The 18,510-nt window shown below is 30.4% G+C and overlaps 1 protein-coding gene across 1 annotated transcript in view; it reads right to left on the minus strand.

Moving 5' to 3' along the window:
• LOC113520659 (facilitated trehalose transporter Tret1-like) overlaps positions 1-18,510 on the minus strand; it is a 45,431-nt gene that overhangs the window by 7,188 nt on the left and 19,733 nt on the right. The window contains 3 exon segments of the mRNA XM_052891691.1: positions 445-653; positions 5,078-5,213; positions 14,918-15,101. Coding sequence (XP_052747651.1) covers positions 445-653; positions 5,078-5,213; positions 14,918-15,101 — 529 coding nt within the window.

Consider the following 18,510-nt stretch of genomic DNA (forward strand, 5'->3'; position numbering starts at 1 on the left):
GTAAGTTCGATGTTTTTTTTTTATTTTCACTAGTGTGAATACGCAATCGTATCTACCGATAGATTGTCGTTTATTGTAGAGGAATTAGGTAGCTACCTATTTTTACCATACCACCATTTTTTAACTTTTTTTTTGTCAACAAAAAAAGCATTGGGTGTTTCAAATGGATAATAAAAAGCAAAAAATAAGAAATAGGATTAAAACCAGACGGGCTTAGACTAGTATGTCAGTATTGCAATTATAACGTGTAAAATTGTTCTTGAATGCAGTTGAGCAAGCATATAATGCTTTAGCTATTGCTCAGCACATTTCATAATAAAAAATTGAACTAAGTCGGAACTGAAGAACAAGGATTCGCTTATTTGAATCTCTGCGAAAAAAAACAGGAATTACATAGTTATTCATCATACCAATCATATATGTAATATATGAAGTAGAACATACTTGCGAAGGTGCTGCCATGATGCCCACAGCGAATCCACAGACGATTCTTCCAAGCAGCATTAATGCATGGTGAGTGGCAGTGCCAATAATAATCCAGCCTAATATTAGTGGCAATATGCATGCCTGTAATGTCCGACGCCTCCCGATAGCTTCCATTATAGGGCCTGATAACATGGAACCCAGCGGCGTCGCCGCTGAATGTATACTTGCTGTAAATAATTAACGTTATGTAGCCATTGTTACTAATATAACGCACTGGTGGTAAAAGGGGGAAGCATAAGGGATAAATAGTAATGGGGACTAACAGCCCAATTGTTAACAATCCTGTTAGATCAATCTCCTCCTCCCTCGCAACAATTGTGTCTTATTTAAAGTGAACTCATCGCTGGGCTAATTGACCTGCTTTTTAATCCTTACCTATCAACCTTCATTGGTACCACACTAGTGTATACCGTTATTGCGGGTGGGGTTACTATTCCATTTTATTATTTTTTTTAAACTAGGTTATAATTTACCTTTGTACCAAGTTTTATTGAAATACGTTCATCCATTGAGTAACAAACATACAATCGTCTCATTATTCATTTATCATCATACCGTATTTAGTAGGATAAATAATAGCGAGCGAAGTTGCGGGTAACATCTTGTAATAAATTCATTACATATTGTTTTCCTTGTAATACCTATAGATGACATAGGTTATTGTATGTGCTTATACTTAGTTACCCATTATAACTTGTTTTCAGACCATGAGCATGGACTAATCACATGGTTTGTTGGTGCTTGTAATAGTTTCGTCACGCGATCATTTTGTTTGCATTTAAGCGGTTATTTATCGGAATATGGGTTCTTTTCATAGAATAATGTTAAACTTTTTTATTTTACAGGCAGTTTACGTGGATTTTGAGTGCTAACATTGTAAAAGTTACTAATAAATATTTCTTTGATTTTATAATAGTGTTTTCCTTAGTTACACTCATGTGGCACGTATTCGTAATTTATTTTAATAATAGTTGTTCACTACAGTTCCTATATTTGTTAAGAATACTTTTTATTTTATTATTCAAGATGATAGGTATTTATTTTGTTAGCCAATTTTGTATTTAATCAGTTGCTGTTTTTTATAAGTTTTACTCCAGTGGCCATTTGTATCTAAATATTATATTACATATCAAATATTTAAATAGATATGTAAAAAGTTATAATTATCTCTTAAACAATCAGGTAGTACGTGACAGTGGCTAAATTAGAGTGTGTTGACCGTGACTTTTCGCTGGAGCATGATTTCGTGCGTCTGAGCTAGAAACGATATCAAGCATTTAGTAAAATAGATAGGTATTATCATAGTAATTCTGTGATAAAGTCTATACTATTATAACAACTAGGTGTGTCCATAACTTCTTTCGCGTGATCGGAACATTTGTATTGATTGACAGGGATAAAAATGTCTAATATCTATACGTGTATGCCAAATGCATTGACGTATTGTGTATTAACGAAGTACATTACTCAACGGCCAAAAGTATATTTTGTCATGATTATTTTTAATAGTTGCCGCCAGTTTTGTAAAGATGCGAGGTGTTGAATGAAGGTAAAGATACAAATGACAGATTTTATCTCTTTGTACAATTGCTAATAAATTGTACCTACTCGTATGTTAGTTATTATTCAGTATGATATAAAAAATCAATCATGTTATAATAGGTACATAGGGTCATTCGATTAATTAATTATTAATTAATTTATTAATTAGAAATGGACATTTAAATACGATGATCTGAGGAAATGAAGTAGACGAGTATAGTGAATTAGGAATCTTAGAACAAGTTGCTAGATAACAATTCTTATTAATATTGAAAATGTGAAGGTCAGTTTGGGCGATTGTTTATTTCACCCTCTTGGCGTTTTAATAGGTTCAACCAATCATAATAAAATATGACATATACTTATGTAGTATTTGGTGTGGGTAAGAATACACGTAGGCTACTACTATTCCTGTCACACGGGAAAAGCTGCTGGCATAGCTATTTTCTGTATAAAATATACTTTATTATTTAAAATTAACTGACAGGGATCCAATACATCTGTATCTGTTTATTTTGTCTAAATTCTGCTTTTTTATTAAAAGTCTACCAATATATAAAAAATGGTCAAATCAGTATTCATAGTTTAAATCCAATTAACGATTGATCTTGAAAAAACGCAAGGCTCTTTATTAACGTTATCATTTCAATCTTTCATTGTGTAAAAGAAAGGTCAGGACGCGGCAAATTATCTTTGTTGGTGTTATTTTATCTAACCGATCCCTGAAAATTATAAGACGTTGCATAGTTGTTAAATGTACTGAAGAAGAGCCAAGATAGGTACTTTATAGTACCACAATTATTTTATGTTTCTTTTTGTAACTTTTTTTTATTTTATTTTAAATGTACATAGATATTTTTGAGTTATTTAAATGATAAAATTGTACAAGAACCGGGCCGAAAATGGCGATAAATATGTACTTATTTAGTTAGTCACTCACCGTTTACTAGGAAACAGGCTTGCGAGCCTAGTGTTAGTAATCTTTGATAACCAAATTATGTACCCGCATTTTTGTTTGAATAAAGTTTATTATTATTAAAAAAAAATAGAGTATACAGTATTAATTCTTAAAGTGTCAGTCTATAGAGTCAGTAGCTTGGTGCTGTTAAAATAATATAATAAAATTAATATGCTATAAAAACGTTACCGATTTTCGATTATGAAAAGACTTTATGACTCTGCCTGCAATGCTGAATTGGCGTAGAATTTACAATTATAGAGATAGAGGAATAAAAAATTTTCGCATAAAACGTAAATTTGTAGTATAATAGTGAAGCCACAAAACTATGCTCAGTCAAAATAAACAAACAACATCTCGCCCAGTTGATAAAAATATAATCTTCTTATAATTATATTAAATTTCCTGAATCGACCTCTAATTGTATGTGTTCCGATTTTTTTTATTTTAAAAAATCGGATAACCATGTATTAAAATATAAAAAATGAGAACACTTCTCAACTCACACATTCAAAAGAATGGCACACTTTTCAATTTTAATTCGATCGCGTTCTGTGTTATCCGTTAAAAAAATCTTGCACCCTATATTTCTACTTCTCTTACCCTCTGTTTTTCTGATCCTGTCTTTTGTTTTGCTTTTGTTTTGATGTATTCTGTTGTAGTTATATACTGTTATAAATTTTACTAATACCAAAACTGTCAAATAAATTAGGTAAATTTCTACAAGGTCATTTAATTTTTCTCTATAAATTTCTATTCTAGCATCTGACATCACTCGTAACAAATAATTTGGAGTACAATTCAGAACACTTAGACCAACTCACTGGCCCTCACCGAGATTGAACTCGTCCTAGGTATTACGTTGATATGTTACGTTGTAACATTTTTGAGGTGCATTTGGTTTGATATAAATGATATTAGTTATATATACAAGTTATCTTTAACCTTTCCAAGCCATGGTAAGATTTAATGAAAATTAAATTTACTGTTAAACGCCCATTCACAATAAAATATAAATAATAGAGTGTATGTATATGTACATCAAGGAAGCGAACCGGATCTGTTGTAAATTGTAATAAACGAGTCCGTAACTAGCATTTAATGCCCTATGAGAAATATAACATGTCCTGTTAGTATAATAGTTTTTAATACCTTGTATATCTACAGGAAGTGATATTAATTTTCCTCGCAAACGTTATCAAGATTTATGGGCTGTGACAACACGTGCAAGTAAGTGATGTTGAGAAGAACGCATTGATTGATATTTATCATTCGTGTTAGATAGAATTTTATTCGGATAATAACTGATTACGAAAAAGTTTTAGTGATAAGTAGATATGTTTATCGGAAAAGGAATAATGATGTTTAATATAATAAAATATCCAAAATCCAACCATAGTGCCTAGTCATGGAAGTACGCAATTTTCACAAAAGAACATTGGTAGGAGACATTTGAAATACTTTTCTGGTAATGTTTGACACACGGTAAGGGCCATACTTCTTCAGAGTATTTATAGAAATCAAATGTGGCACATGTAATGTTATGCTAGAATCTATGTTTATAAAAAAAGGTTTGCTGCTTTTATATTTAGTGGATCATCAACTTGTTTGCCATTGCCAGTTGTATAGGATGATATAAATAACATCGTCATCATTTCATCCGTTATCTATCCATTGCTGAGCATCATGGAAGTACGCAATTTTCACAAAAGAACATTGGTAGGAGACATTTGAAATACTTTTCTGGTAATGTTTTAAGGGCCATACTTCTTCCAATTTTTTTTTTTTTATACATAGAATGGCAAACAACTGCCTTAAGGAACGCTCTCGTTCCTTAAGACAGTTTACCATTTGGGGTAGTGTGCCAGTAGATGCCACGCTTGGCAGGCGGATGGGCAATCGCATATTGGCGTTGGTGATGTTTTAAGAGGGACGCTGCTGTCCATCCCTTGATTAAGTTTCCTTAGATGCCCCTTACGACATCTACGGGCAAGGAAGCAGTGGCCCATTCTATGCCGTGATCAAACAGCTTATAATTATAAAAATACATAAAGTAACATATAATCTATTAAATATTCCGTATGTCGTTACCTATCCAAGAGCCCATCTCATCGTCTATTCTCATGGTGGAATTCTCATCTCTGAGTTGAGGCAGTGCAACGGCAGAAAACCCAATGGGATGCCCTGCACCCGCAGCCAGTATTAATACAGCACATGTAATTAGAGCCTGCAACAAAACAATAGTAATAAATGTCAAACATTTTCCTGCGGATGAGTTCGGATAAAAGTCGCGGATCTCTGTCCTACTGTGTTTCGATTTGAAGGGATTTTGGATTGAAATTACAGTACAGAGGTATGACAATTTCAACCTTAAAAATGGTAATGCATGAAAGCTATATTGGACGTCAGTGTATTATACCATATTATTTATATATGATATACTAAGGATATCACAGAACATTCGAACACATGAGCCTGATGGCTCATACGTTTCCATCCCTTAGGAATAAGGTGTTATACCTCTTATATAATATCAAAACCAAAACATAGTAAGACAGAGGTATTGCATAGGTATAAGCGGATAACTTTAGGGGGTTCCTCTGATAAAGACTCACTTTTGTGTCAAAACAAAATAAAAATATTATTATTGAAAGAGGTTTTTGTTAACGTTTTTTAGATTTGTCTTATCACTTATATACAAGTGTCATCATCACGTGCGGATTAAAAAAAATAGGTAAAAAAGTGCAAGTCACGGTTTTATTATTCATGAGTGTGACATTGACTGACACTTGTAGGGTTAAGCATTTAAGGACGTATCGATATAGGTACTTATTTAAAAATTTTATAATATAGTATGATCCTGCGGTTTGAGTATAAAGATTTATTAAAAAGTTAAAAAAATAACTTTTTAATAGTTAAATCCGACAGAATTTTACTCTTTTCAGTTATATCATGGAAGAAATGTGTTTCAGTGTTCCGTGTTTCAGTTTTTCAAATTTTATACGACATTGACTTGACATTACCGATGTCGTTTTTTGTTAACAAACTTTTAGTCTATAATTATAGATGCTAAACTACAGGGCCGTAGCTAGACCTATGTTTAAGGAAGGGCAAAAGAACTTTGATAGGGCAGAAGCCATAATTGACTTCTAAAAAGCGGATCTGTCTAATTTTCTCGGGACCTTTCATTTTAAAGGGCGTTGGGCCTTTTAAGGTAGGGCATTGCCTCTCTACCTACCCTAGCTACGGTCATGCTAAATTATTATTACAAAATAAGGTATACTATTACAATACAAGTAAAAAGTGCAAATTATGTATGTAACATCATCACCAACATCTGTGCAAATCTTAAATTTTAAATCTATGCTATATATTTTAAATAGTCTTAACGAATAAAACCACGGTTTGTCATCTCACTTGCAAACATATAAAGTTCCTAAAATATTTGTTATAAATTAATTTTACTATATTAAAAGGATATTAATGTAACGAGAATTTATTTAAAATTTAAATAATTAAATAAATTGAGCTCTTTTCTAGGTATATCCTTATAATCATTTACAATATTTACGCCGTGGACATGTTTTGTCAATATATAATATGTAAATACAAGTCAATGTAAATATAAATTAAGTATTTTGTATTTCAGATGCTAAATGCGACTTATAAATTTATGTATTTATTATTTCTCGCGATGCGTCCCAAGAGCGTGAAATAAGTAACTAAGTAATTATTTAAACCAAAGCTGTTTTAGGTAAGTTATTGCACTCCGTTCAAGTAAAGGTAGAGATAAGTACACATTTTTGACAGTTTGTACAAACAAATCTGTATATGCCTTTTTATAGTTTTTTAGATGTGTAAGAGGCAAAAAATAAATAGTATTAAAACAAAACAATGTTTCATTGTTAGTACTTAATAGGTACATAGGTAGGGATGTGTAGTAAATTGTAGTGTACACGTGCTAAAAATTACTTTTGTTTATTTTATTGCCACTATACGCTGATCACATGCCAAGTAATACGTTTTAATTGGGATCAATTGGTGTTTGGTGTGTCTTCACTTAGCCGCAATATCCGCCTCCAGATAAGTACTAGCAGTTAGTAATTAATTAACTACACTCACTAATTGCAATTTTGAAAGCCTGTAACTAGAGACTTTTTTTTAATTTATTTTTTGTGTCCCTGTTATTTACTAGCGATCCGCCCCAGGTTCGCACGGGTGCACATTACATTACATCACATTAGAAACCTCTAAAATTTTCAGTGTTTCTCTACTATATTATGCATATATTATACATATAAATCTTCTTTTTGAATCATTCTATCTATTAAAAAGAAACCGCATCAAAATCCGTTGCGTAGTTTTAAAGATCTAAGCATACATAGAGACAGACAGACGGGAAGAGACTTTGTTTTATATTATGTAGTGACTATGCTTTTCTAGGTAAAATATATATAAATACTTCCGTATCCAATCTTTATTTTTTACCTACTTAGTGGGCGATAGAGGATACATTAATGGAGAGACTGAAACACGAATCTCCTTTTGCAATATTTGACGAGCTCTGTAACGTTACTTTGCGTAAAATCTGGGTTCAAATCCATAATCAACTGTCAGTCAAGCCAAATTGAAAAATTAATCTTTTTCATTGTTTCATGGTTAGGTGTTTGAGATGGTACCCCTAGATATTGGTGCTCATGGTTTCTCATATAATGGGGGTAAATACTCCATTGTATGAGATATATAGCAAGGACAAATATCCTAGTTTGATCCTAGATCAGTAAATTTTTGTAGCACTTATTTGGTACAAAAAGCAAATATTCATTCCAAAAATATATAATTGCTGGCTATGTTGTGTGACATAAGTAACATCTACTTATTCAAGAAAAGTCTTAAATGATTTTTGATATAAAAAAAATTATATTATGTGACAGATTTTTTGGATGATAATAATACGGGACAAGTTTTCGAGGTACCCCTTCATGTTTTGAGGAAAAGTTTTAGTTTGAACTTAATAATATTTTGTATGCCTATAAGGTCGATAATTGAAGACCACGTTGTATTTTACTACCACATCATATGTATGTATCTATTATTTACAAAACAAATTATTTTTAGATTGATTGATTCAATCTAAAATTACAACTGGTTAAAATATTATACGTGACAGCTAGTTACATAACCGTAATATTACAACCAAACTTTGGACTTTGCCATAATGTCAATTGCCACGTGAAGTCATCATACATTATAATATGGCAAACAGAATTATAAGTAATAACAAGTTTCTGACGTTTTTTATCCTTGAAACGATAAAAGCAAAAGACCGTATTTAATAGTGACTTCTGTAAGTTAGATATGTTATTAAAAATATTTTTTGTAGATTAACATTACTTCCAAAAATATCTACTCGTTTGCTCAAGGTCGAATGATTTTCAAATGGTTAACGTGTACTGAATAAAACAAATTCGCTGTTCGGTCAAAGTCACCTTAATACGTCCCAATGGTAGAATATTTTATTGCATTATTGATACAGTAGATAACTTTACTATAGAATATCCTAAGTGGATTTTCAATACATTTTCATCTGCATGCGTATTTTTATATGATTTATTTTAAATAAAATTGCAGAAACAGTAGACAATGTCAAATTTCACGAAGATTTTAGTAAGATTTCCTGTGGCAGTTACCTTAATAAATCAAATGCTTTAGAAATTTTATTTGTTTTTTTTTTGTATATTATTTTGGAGACTTATTTAATTTTCAAATCAGACAAAAGGCTGTCCGGAAAGTTCGTATAAAAGTGTTCTGGAATGCGGAAATTCTCAATTCGTTTGTTTTTTTTTGTATATTATTTTGCCATCTGTAATGCAGTTCAAAAAAAAATTCTTTCTTGGAAGCCGAAGAGAAACTTTTTTTCTGGAGATGAGTCTTGGTGAATTTGATGTCGAATTAAAATTTTTCAAATGTCAAGACAATGTTGAGACACATATGCCAGTTTTGAATCAACTCAATCATTATATAACTCCCATGCCCCTGCCCACACCTCTCTTGTTTCTACATTAATGATTTGGCCCCGTGTGATTTTATTGTTATAATTGATAAAAAAAGAGACCGCTTTTTTTTGGCACACACTTTGAAGGGGATAAAATTGATTTACCTGAATAATTGTAAAATAAAATTTTTAAAAAACTTTTATACAGTTTGCAGTGTAACTTTGAAGGGGATAAAATTGATTTTTTTTTTTTTAATTTATTGCAAGTTTTGAATAAAATCATTATATTTGTTGACACATTGTTATAATTGAAGATCTTTTTTTTGCAGTGTACAATTTTTTTTTATTTTTCTAATTTAACTATTTTTCAATGTAATTTGTGTATGACATATTTTGTCAATTTTCATAGTTCCTCGTGTATGGTGTTTGCTGAACGTTGTTTTACCACTTATTGCGAAATATAAAAGTCGGATTAAAATAATTGCTGTATGTTTTTTATGCTAAATTATAATAAAATAAAAATAAAAAAAAAATATGAAAAAATAAAAAATAAAATATTTTGGGGTGGGTCACCCTTGTCACTTACGGGTATGAAAAATAGACGTTAGCCGATTCTCAGACCTAACCAAAAGATTTATAGAATTATATAAAGAGAGTTATCTTGTTATTAAAAATATATGAATAATAAATCCTTACTAAATACTTAGTAAGGAATTATTTTGGTACTTTAACCACTCAATACATTGTTATTAAATTTGGCATACACAAGGTATGTGAAGTGTTGATTACTAAATCTATTTGGGATTGAGATGGCGTAGACTATATTTTATCCCAGTCAATCAACATATCATGGTTACATGGATGTAGTCGCGAATAAATACTAGTATCATACAAATAAAAATCTCGTCGTCAAGTGCACGCATATGAGACTAAAAATGTCTAGTTATAATAATATCCGCGTGTTTATAAACAATATTAAAGAATTTATTGTTATTGGCTCATGCTCTGATACTGAAAGAGACTTTGGCAATGTCATTGTTTATTTACGAATTGTATTTTCTCGCTAATGTTCCGTACCCGTGGATCCAAAACTAATCTTATTTTGTAATTGCTAATTTTAGTGTAAGGTAGACAATTATAATAATGATTCCCGTGTGGTCCTGGCATAGTTTTCCTATGTGATCCCGCCATAGAATTGGTTATTCCTTCTTTTCCCGTGGGAGTCGTATGAGGAGACTAACGGAGAGCGAGAGATGGGCAGCAGCGTCTCTCTTAAAACATCTCCAAAACGTAACTGCGGTTGCCAATCTGCCTGCCAAGCATGGCAACTACTGGCAAAACCCTTCAAGGAGGAGACTTATGTTTAACAGTGGACAGTTAAAGGCTGATATAATGATGAATAATAAAACCCACACAATCAGTGCAATCGGCTGGTTTTTAGGATAGGATAATCTGTGTTATGAGAAACAAGGACTATAATAAATAGATAGATAATTTATTTGCATTACTTACAGCACACAAATAAGAAAAAACATAGATGGACATATACAATAAAATGAATGGACACGATACAATTTAGTTTTAAAAGTACGTTTCCTAAATTGATCGGAAATCAACTGACCGACCTACCTCGTTTGCGGAAAGCAATGTGCTTATTGTTGCACTACAGAGGTAATCAATATAAATTATACCTAGATATGTAAAGTTTCTACAAACGTTTGACTCAAATTAACAACTACTTATTAGATAGATATTTGATATATTCTAGGAGATAATCGTTTAAAATAAAAATTGTTTTGAATTTTTGTATATGGAATATATATTATCCCACAGTCGAATGACAGATATACATAGATTATAAATTTTATAAAATGGTAAGTACTTGTAAGCAACTCTATCTATTCATCTGCATAGTTTTCACAGTTACTTAACATTTGCAACTTAAAATAGTCGACCTACATAATTACACGCTTGGATAAAACTATGGCTAAATCAATTTTGTTGAGCTTCAGGAGAGGAGTTCCATGAAATTCGTTTTTTGAAAAAGTTTTTATGTAAGTTAAAAGCTTGTTAAATATTAAATTGACACTAATTTTTATAATTAATTTCGTAAAAAGAAGTACTTTTAACAAGGAAGCTAAAACCATTCGTCACAAAAAACCAAACACCACCTTGAAAATTAGATTAATCTAATATCTAGCATAAAAGAAACTGGCACTAAAAAATTAAGACGAATTGTTATCAGACCGTTTCAATGCCATCCTCCAAATGTCATATCCGTTATGGTTAAATGCTATTTAATTTTACAATTAATATTATAAAGAGGACATTTCAATTTTTGCAAATAAATAAATACAAAAAGGCTACAAACAATAAAGAAAACTTATTCATTTTCACAAGAGGAAAGATTTGAACTATTAAACCGATTTTATTAAAATTTTCATCTCTAGAAGAAAGGTACATTAAATATTTATTAATAACAATAGTTATATATATATATATATATATATATAAACACACACACATAATATATTAAATAATATACTATATATATAAATTTCACTTTAAATTATACTATATATATATATATATATATATATATATATATATTTAAAATAGCTGCGTCTTATATATAATAATAATGTTATACGATTTCAGTTTTGGACATTCAACAGGACAGAACTTTTTTTTATTTGGTTCCAAAACCGATATAGTTTACTACTATAAGTGGTCTATATTAATTTTGTGATGTTTGATTAAAGCCATCGTCATTTTTTACGAAGTAAAAATCTACTTGTTACCATGCAAAATCTACTTGAAACATCATTCCGCGTTCTTAAAACAAATTATTTTAATCTAATGTCGTTATAAAACATCTCGTTGTTTATTGGCCGACACTCCTCGAGGTGACCCCTTCGTGTACTATTTTTCAACAATTTGCGCTAGTCACTACATCGATCGTCAATAAAAAAAATACGTTATTAGTCGTGGATTAATAACGTAATTTTTTTTATTTTAGTAATTAATGGAAAAATAATAATACTAAGGTGAAACCTACAGTTTACACAATTACATAGTATAGTTACATAGATCCATAGCTATTCGATAAATGTTATGTTATTAATATAATAAAACTGTAACTAGACGATGCTATACATAGGATATATTCAAGAAAAAAATAATAATATAAAGTTAATAAGACCTATAGAAAATAAAATTTTTTTTAGAAACTATGTCTTTTTTAAAGTAGTATAGCAAACTGACGGTTTACCTGATAGATAGTAGTAACCGTCGTTTATAGACATGAGCAATACCATGGTCATAACAGAATATACTGTTTCGCCCATTATACTTCCCATGCATTGCCATTCCTGAGAACTCTGTACCCAGTAAATTCACTGCCATATTCCACCCTACAAATTGTCGGTCTTTTTTTTGTGTAAAAACTGCTGCACCATAAATGGTGCGGTTCACTATTGTGTTCTTAAAGGTCTAAATTATAAACTGATGTATGTTTTGATACCCATCTAGAATTGGTATACTTCTATTTAATTAGTTTTTCCACTTTTAAAATCGCGTGAAAAAAAAAGTAGCGGGTAAAACGATAATATTAAATAAAACTTTTACATAGTGATGTCACATCGTTATAATGAACGAGTAAATAAATATGTTAGATGTATCTAATACGACTGGTTTTTGCGATTTAAAGATGTTAAGAGATGACAATGACAAATGACTGTCGAATAAAAAGTGTAGGTAAAGTTTTTATCAATATACGAGGTTTGCACGTATAAAATATATACAATTATTAGGTAAATCAATTTTTTTGCTGTGACATAATGCACTTGTGCACGCCGTTTCCACTGTATGTGTAGGTTTCCCAAAGAGTACCAATTTGGTTTTTGGGAACAAGAAGAAGTCACACGGGGCCAAATCCGGCGAATAGGGGGGGGGTGTTCGGTCACCGTAATGGAAATCAAAAACTCACGGACAACTGGGCAGGGGCACTGGTGAAGAATCCAACGCCCCTCTCGCGCCAATTCTGGACGAACTCGTGCCACACGACTGAGCACATCGACGTAGAATTTTATCAAGATAATCGAAAAAAACATATACCGGGATTTTCTTGATTTTTTTGTTTTTGAAGTTACACCTGCAGAACGCGCTGCTCTTACAATTGTTGTAAACAGATGGCGTGACAAGCTTTTCTGAAGCATTGTTAGGGACATAAAAAAATTACTTTTTAGTCGTATATCGAGTATTATTAACTTTTTGCTCGCTACTTCGTATGTATAGGTTTCTAAAGAAGGAAGTCATTGGAATAAACTACTTCTAGACGGCGTATCAAGATAAAACAAATTTTTCTTAAATGCATCCGAACACATAGTACGATAGACAAAATTTGTAAAAAATATTGTTTTGGTTCTATCGCTCTTTTAAGACCCCTTATGTAAATTTTTCTTAAATGTCTCCCATGTACAGGCATTGTATAGTTAAAACTCTTTTTATATTATTACAGTTAGTAAGATTTAGTATGAATTTCATTAATTGCTTGTAGTTACAAGTTATTTAGGTAGTAGCAGATCCGAAAATTCACTAGAAGTTTATTGGTGTACATTATTAGAAATTTGCAATGCAGTCTTGGTTTTTTTCAGTAAACTGAGAAAAATCTGAATTAATTAGACTGATTTTATTAATGAGCTTATGAAAAAAACCTAGTATTCCTCTACAGCTAAAGATTTATGTTATTCTAGTGAGTTCACGTGGCTTTGTTCGCGTGCATCGATGGGGTCACTTCTCAGGCGCCATTTCTCTAACTCTATCTCAAAATCTAAAAATTCTGTTTCATATCACAGTGAAACCTTTATTTTAAAAACCAATATGAATTAAATTTGTAATAGATTTAAGTCAAAATTATTAAAAAATTACTTTATGATGATTAATAACACATAGTCATTTCGCGAAATGACGAAAATATTATGTTAAGACATACCTAAGTTTAGAGAAATGGCGCTTCCGAATCGACCCCTGTAATTAAAATATTCTACGTGGTATGTTTTTTAAATAAATGGAATGGTAATCCCGCCTACGCTATCGCTATAATAAGTCGTATTTAGGATAAATATGGAGATATTAATTGAGGATGAAAACGCAGGTCAGTTAGCCCATCGTGATGGGAACTGAGCATTGTGGTTTCTAGAGGGAACTGCGAGGAGGTTGATATGACAAGTTATAGTGTGCGAGCAATGGGGCTACTAATCCCCATCACTGACAATCCCTCCTCTCCCCCTACGTGGTATGTTAGTGTTATATATCTGTGTACCAAATTTCATTCAAATCCATTAGCCGTTTAAACGCGATCGAGTAAGAATCATTCAAACATACAAACAACTTTACAAATCTTTTATAATGTTTTATTTATAATGAATGTATGCATTATATATGTATTTTTTATTCTCGGACTTAGCATTCAAATGTTAAACTTAGATTTCTGATTGGTCCCCTATCCACAGAGGAAAAGTGGTTAGGTGACTTAAAATTACGGTATCCTTGGATTTGTCGTGACAGTCAGATAGAATGAGTACCGTCGTATAGCATGGTAAATATGGCAGTTGCAGCCGTTTCACCTTTTTTGACCCGAATTGTAAGAGATTTTGGATGGTATTGTATGATTCTTTATTATTTAAATGGATTTATTTTATTATTGTAATATTATTAAAATTGAATTTATTGTTTTGTGTAAAAAATTAGTGTCCGAGTAATGTTTTCAAATACTTTTATAACTATGAATTTTGTAACAAACGGGAACATCTTAAAGATTTTGGTAAATCATTTGTTTGTAAAATTTACGTAAGTATATAGTTGTTTCTACTTGTGCTAAGATTAGTTCAGATTGCATTAAATATAGTAGTGAATATGGATTCTAATCTGTTTACCTGGTTCAGTACTCCACGGACTGAAGAGTATGTTTCGCCTTTGACGTATGGTGGTAGTGTGGCTGTGGAACTAATGCTGCGAAGAAAGCTCTGAAGAGCTTCATACTCTTCGTCTTTTCTGCTGTCTTTACTTAAGATTTTTGGCTTTTGACCTTCACTGAGCATAGCCTCGTGAGCTCCATCCCTGTTAACAAAAATACAAATCAGTATTAAAATTGAATAAATACGAAGCAATCTGAGGTTTCTTCGAAGTGTGTCGCCATACGCTGGCTCGTATTAGAGATACGTAAATAGGTGTCGTGACTACGAGGTGCTACTGTTTTCTCTTTACTTAAATTAAATTGACAAATTAAATTAAACAAACAATTTAAAACGTATTTATAAAGAAGTTATAAATAATAATATAAATTCTGTACTACTCGTTTACGACTACAGTGAAGAGTTTGGAAATTTGATTTTGATATAGTAAAAACTTTTGATACAGAAAATATTTATTTCTAAAGAATATTTATAATTCTTAAAAATTTTTATTCATTTACTAGGACGTCTCTATATAAAAAATGTATAAAACATTTTGTTCTTATGTACACATAATTATTGGGCGTCATGGCAAAATACTATACTTAAAGCTCGAGATATGGGCAGCAGCGTCCCTTTTAAACATCACCAAACCTTACATGCGGTTGGCAACCCGCCTGCCAAGTGTGGCAACTACTGGCAAAATCTTCCTTATGGGGAAGCCTATATTTAACAGTGGACAGTTAATGACCGATATAATAATAATAATGGAAAAATGCTATGCATGACAGTGCGTTGTGAATCTAAACTGAAGTTAAATAACAAAGGATTGTGACGATTTCAAAAATCTTATTAGCTATAGCCTCTTGTTAGTATAAAAACAGTGTAACATATATGTATTTTTTTCTTCGTATGGCCAGAACAGGCGACCAAAACCGGTTTACAATGTATCAAGGTGAGGTTTGCAAACGCGTGCCATGTACAAATCTCTTGCGAAAATCTACGACACTTTTGATGTTAATTATTTATTATTAGTGATTCAATAAAAATACTTCTATTGATTGAAGTTTTCAATTGGTTGTTGATTCATAAATAATGAACTGATTAAAATTAAATAGGCGTTTAGCCTTGATTTGTTGGTAGGTAGATAATATGAAAATAATCTGTCTAATAGGTAGTTTAATAAAGACTGCGATGTCAAAATAATTATTTTTGAATTTTGTGAATATGTCATCTATCTACTATATATCTTTGTTCAATGGAATGTTAATTTTATGAAAATTCTTATTTAATAAATAGCATTACAGACATTACGTAGCTAATAGTAAATGAATTAGTAGGTATTTTAAAGCGCTTTCAAAAAAAGAAAAGGTATTTAATTGTATTTTTATCTGCATGTCTGTTACACAGCATCTGCGTCAATTCTCAACTAATTTTGAAAATTATTTTTGTAAGCGGCAAGATCTATTTCCGAATTAGTCATATATTTTATTATGATAATAGTTGTTTGTTTTTTTTTTTATGTGGAACAATATCTAAAATTGTAATTGTTTTGTTATTATAAGAATACGAAGCAGGCGGGATTTGAACCCGCATCATTTATCACGTTTTGATCATTTTGAATTGAGTCAATTGGTATCAATGTAAACATATGTCACTCCAGGGATGCATTACGTCGTCCGTCAGTTCATTTCAATGTTCCGCAACGCTTATCTAAACGGCTGAGTGAATTTGAATATTTTGTATGCAAACGCGCTTTTATGTTAGAACCTTGAAGTATATGTTTAATACATTGAATTTGAAAAGGGACTGGTTTAAATAGAGCAACAGCTGAGTTCCTTGATAGACTCCGGAAGACTACGCCCCCTAAAAAAGAGTATAAAGTCACAACAATCACATGGTTATAAAGGCGTTTTAATGCATGTTACAGTAATCGGTAGGTTAAGAATAGCCGTTTATTATCAGGCTAGCTGTTTGCTTGTTGCTTTCATTATTATATTAAATACAGTCTAAGGACAATGTATAGAGCAATAGTAGACTTGTATGAATAAATATACTATTATAACAATTAATATATAAATATGTATACTTATATATTAATCGTCATAATGGTATATTTAACATATACAGCATTGACTTTCAGATGCCCTCTTTTTAAAAACTGTACATTTGCCAATTTTGTTTATTAGAACATATTAGAAAACATTCAGCATAAACTTATAGAAATTTTATATTTTGGTCATTTTTTTCGTTTGTCTTATTTTTATATGTTTCATTGCTCACTTAGTTTCGTTTTTAGCATATTTATTGTCATCATAAAAATATTCTATTAAAAAAATTTATATTGATTGGATATATATATATATATATTAAATTATATTTATATAATATATATTATGTATTTATATATATTATTTATATATATATATATATATATATATATATATATATATATATATATATATATATATATATATATATATATATATATATAATATAAATATTATTATAAATTATTTGAATATATCTAAAGAACAAACAAACGCCCAGATGTAAAAAATAATCACCAAAACATAAAAACATATAATTATAAATAACATATATAAATATAGATTCAAAATGAAAAGATCACATAAAGATAGTAATATCCAGTTGAGATTATCATCCTTATTGAAGTGGGTTAAAAAGACAAATGATTACAAAGTGACCGGGCTTCGCCAATTTATTAATTGAAGCCTGTGAATACTTTTTCATTGAGTTCAGTCGTAATTGATTTCAGTACTAATAACGTAAATATATATGTATAATATATTATTAAATATATAGTAATTGAATATAGTATGTATATATATATATATACATATATATACATATTTAAAGTAGATAACTATGTTTAATTGTAAATTTATAGAATTTTCATTTTTACTCTATTTATTACACTAACTAGCAATAGCACTATTTTTTTCTTCTCTATCTAAAGATTTTTGGAAGAGATTATTTCAGTGACAAACGGCAAGACTAGTTTTTTAATTAATTATATATTTTTCATATAAATAGGTATATATACCTAACATTTATAATACGAATATGTATTGTTTTCAAAATTAATTGATTGAACTGTTATTGTGTTACTGCTAATTGTTACTTTCAATTTTTTTTGAATAGGTTTGAGCTGATGTTTTTCTTATAAGTAATTGTTAAAATAATTGTAATTGTAAAAGTTAGTTTTCTTTTCTTTTATAACATATCTTCTTACTATAGTTTAGGTTTAATTTAGTAACTGTCGTTTTATCTCTTACTTTGATTTATTTAAATTTGAATTTAAATTGGCGAGGACATTGCTTAATATTCCATAAAATAAAGCAGCCATCTATTTGATACCGGGGCTTTTATATAAAACCCGAGTAAACAATTTTGTTTCGGTCACAAAATATTAAAAATGCATTAGCTTCGGAGATAATATTATGCAAACCATAGCTATCGAATAGTAAATACCTGAATATTAAGAATTTTTAGCAGTAGGTATTATATATTTTATACATCTTATATATAAAATTCTCATGTCACGGTGTTTG

Source organism: Galleria mellonella, unplaced genomic scaffold (genome assembly GCF_026898425.1).
Source record: "Galleria mellonella isolate WM207_F2 unplaced genomic scaffold, CSIRO_AGI_GalMel_v1 utg1432, whole genome shotgun sequence".
Classification (NCBI taxonomy): domain Eukaryota; kingdom Metazoa; phylum Arthropoda; class Insecta; order Lepidoptera; family Pyralidae; genus Galleria; species Galleria mellonella.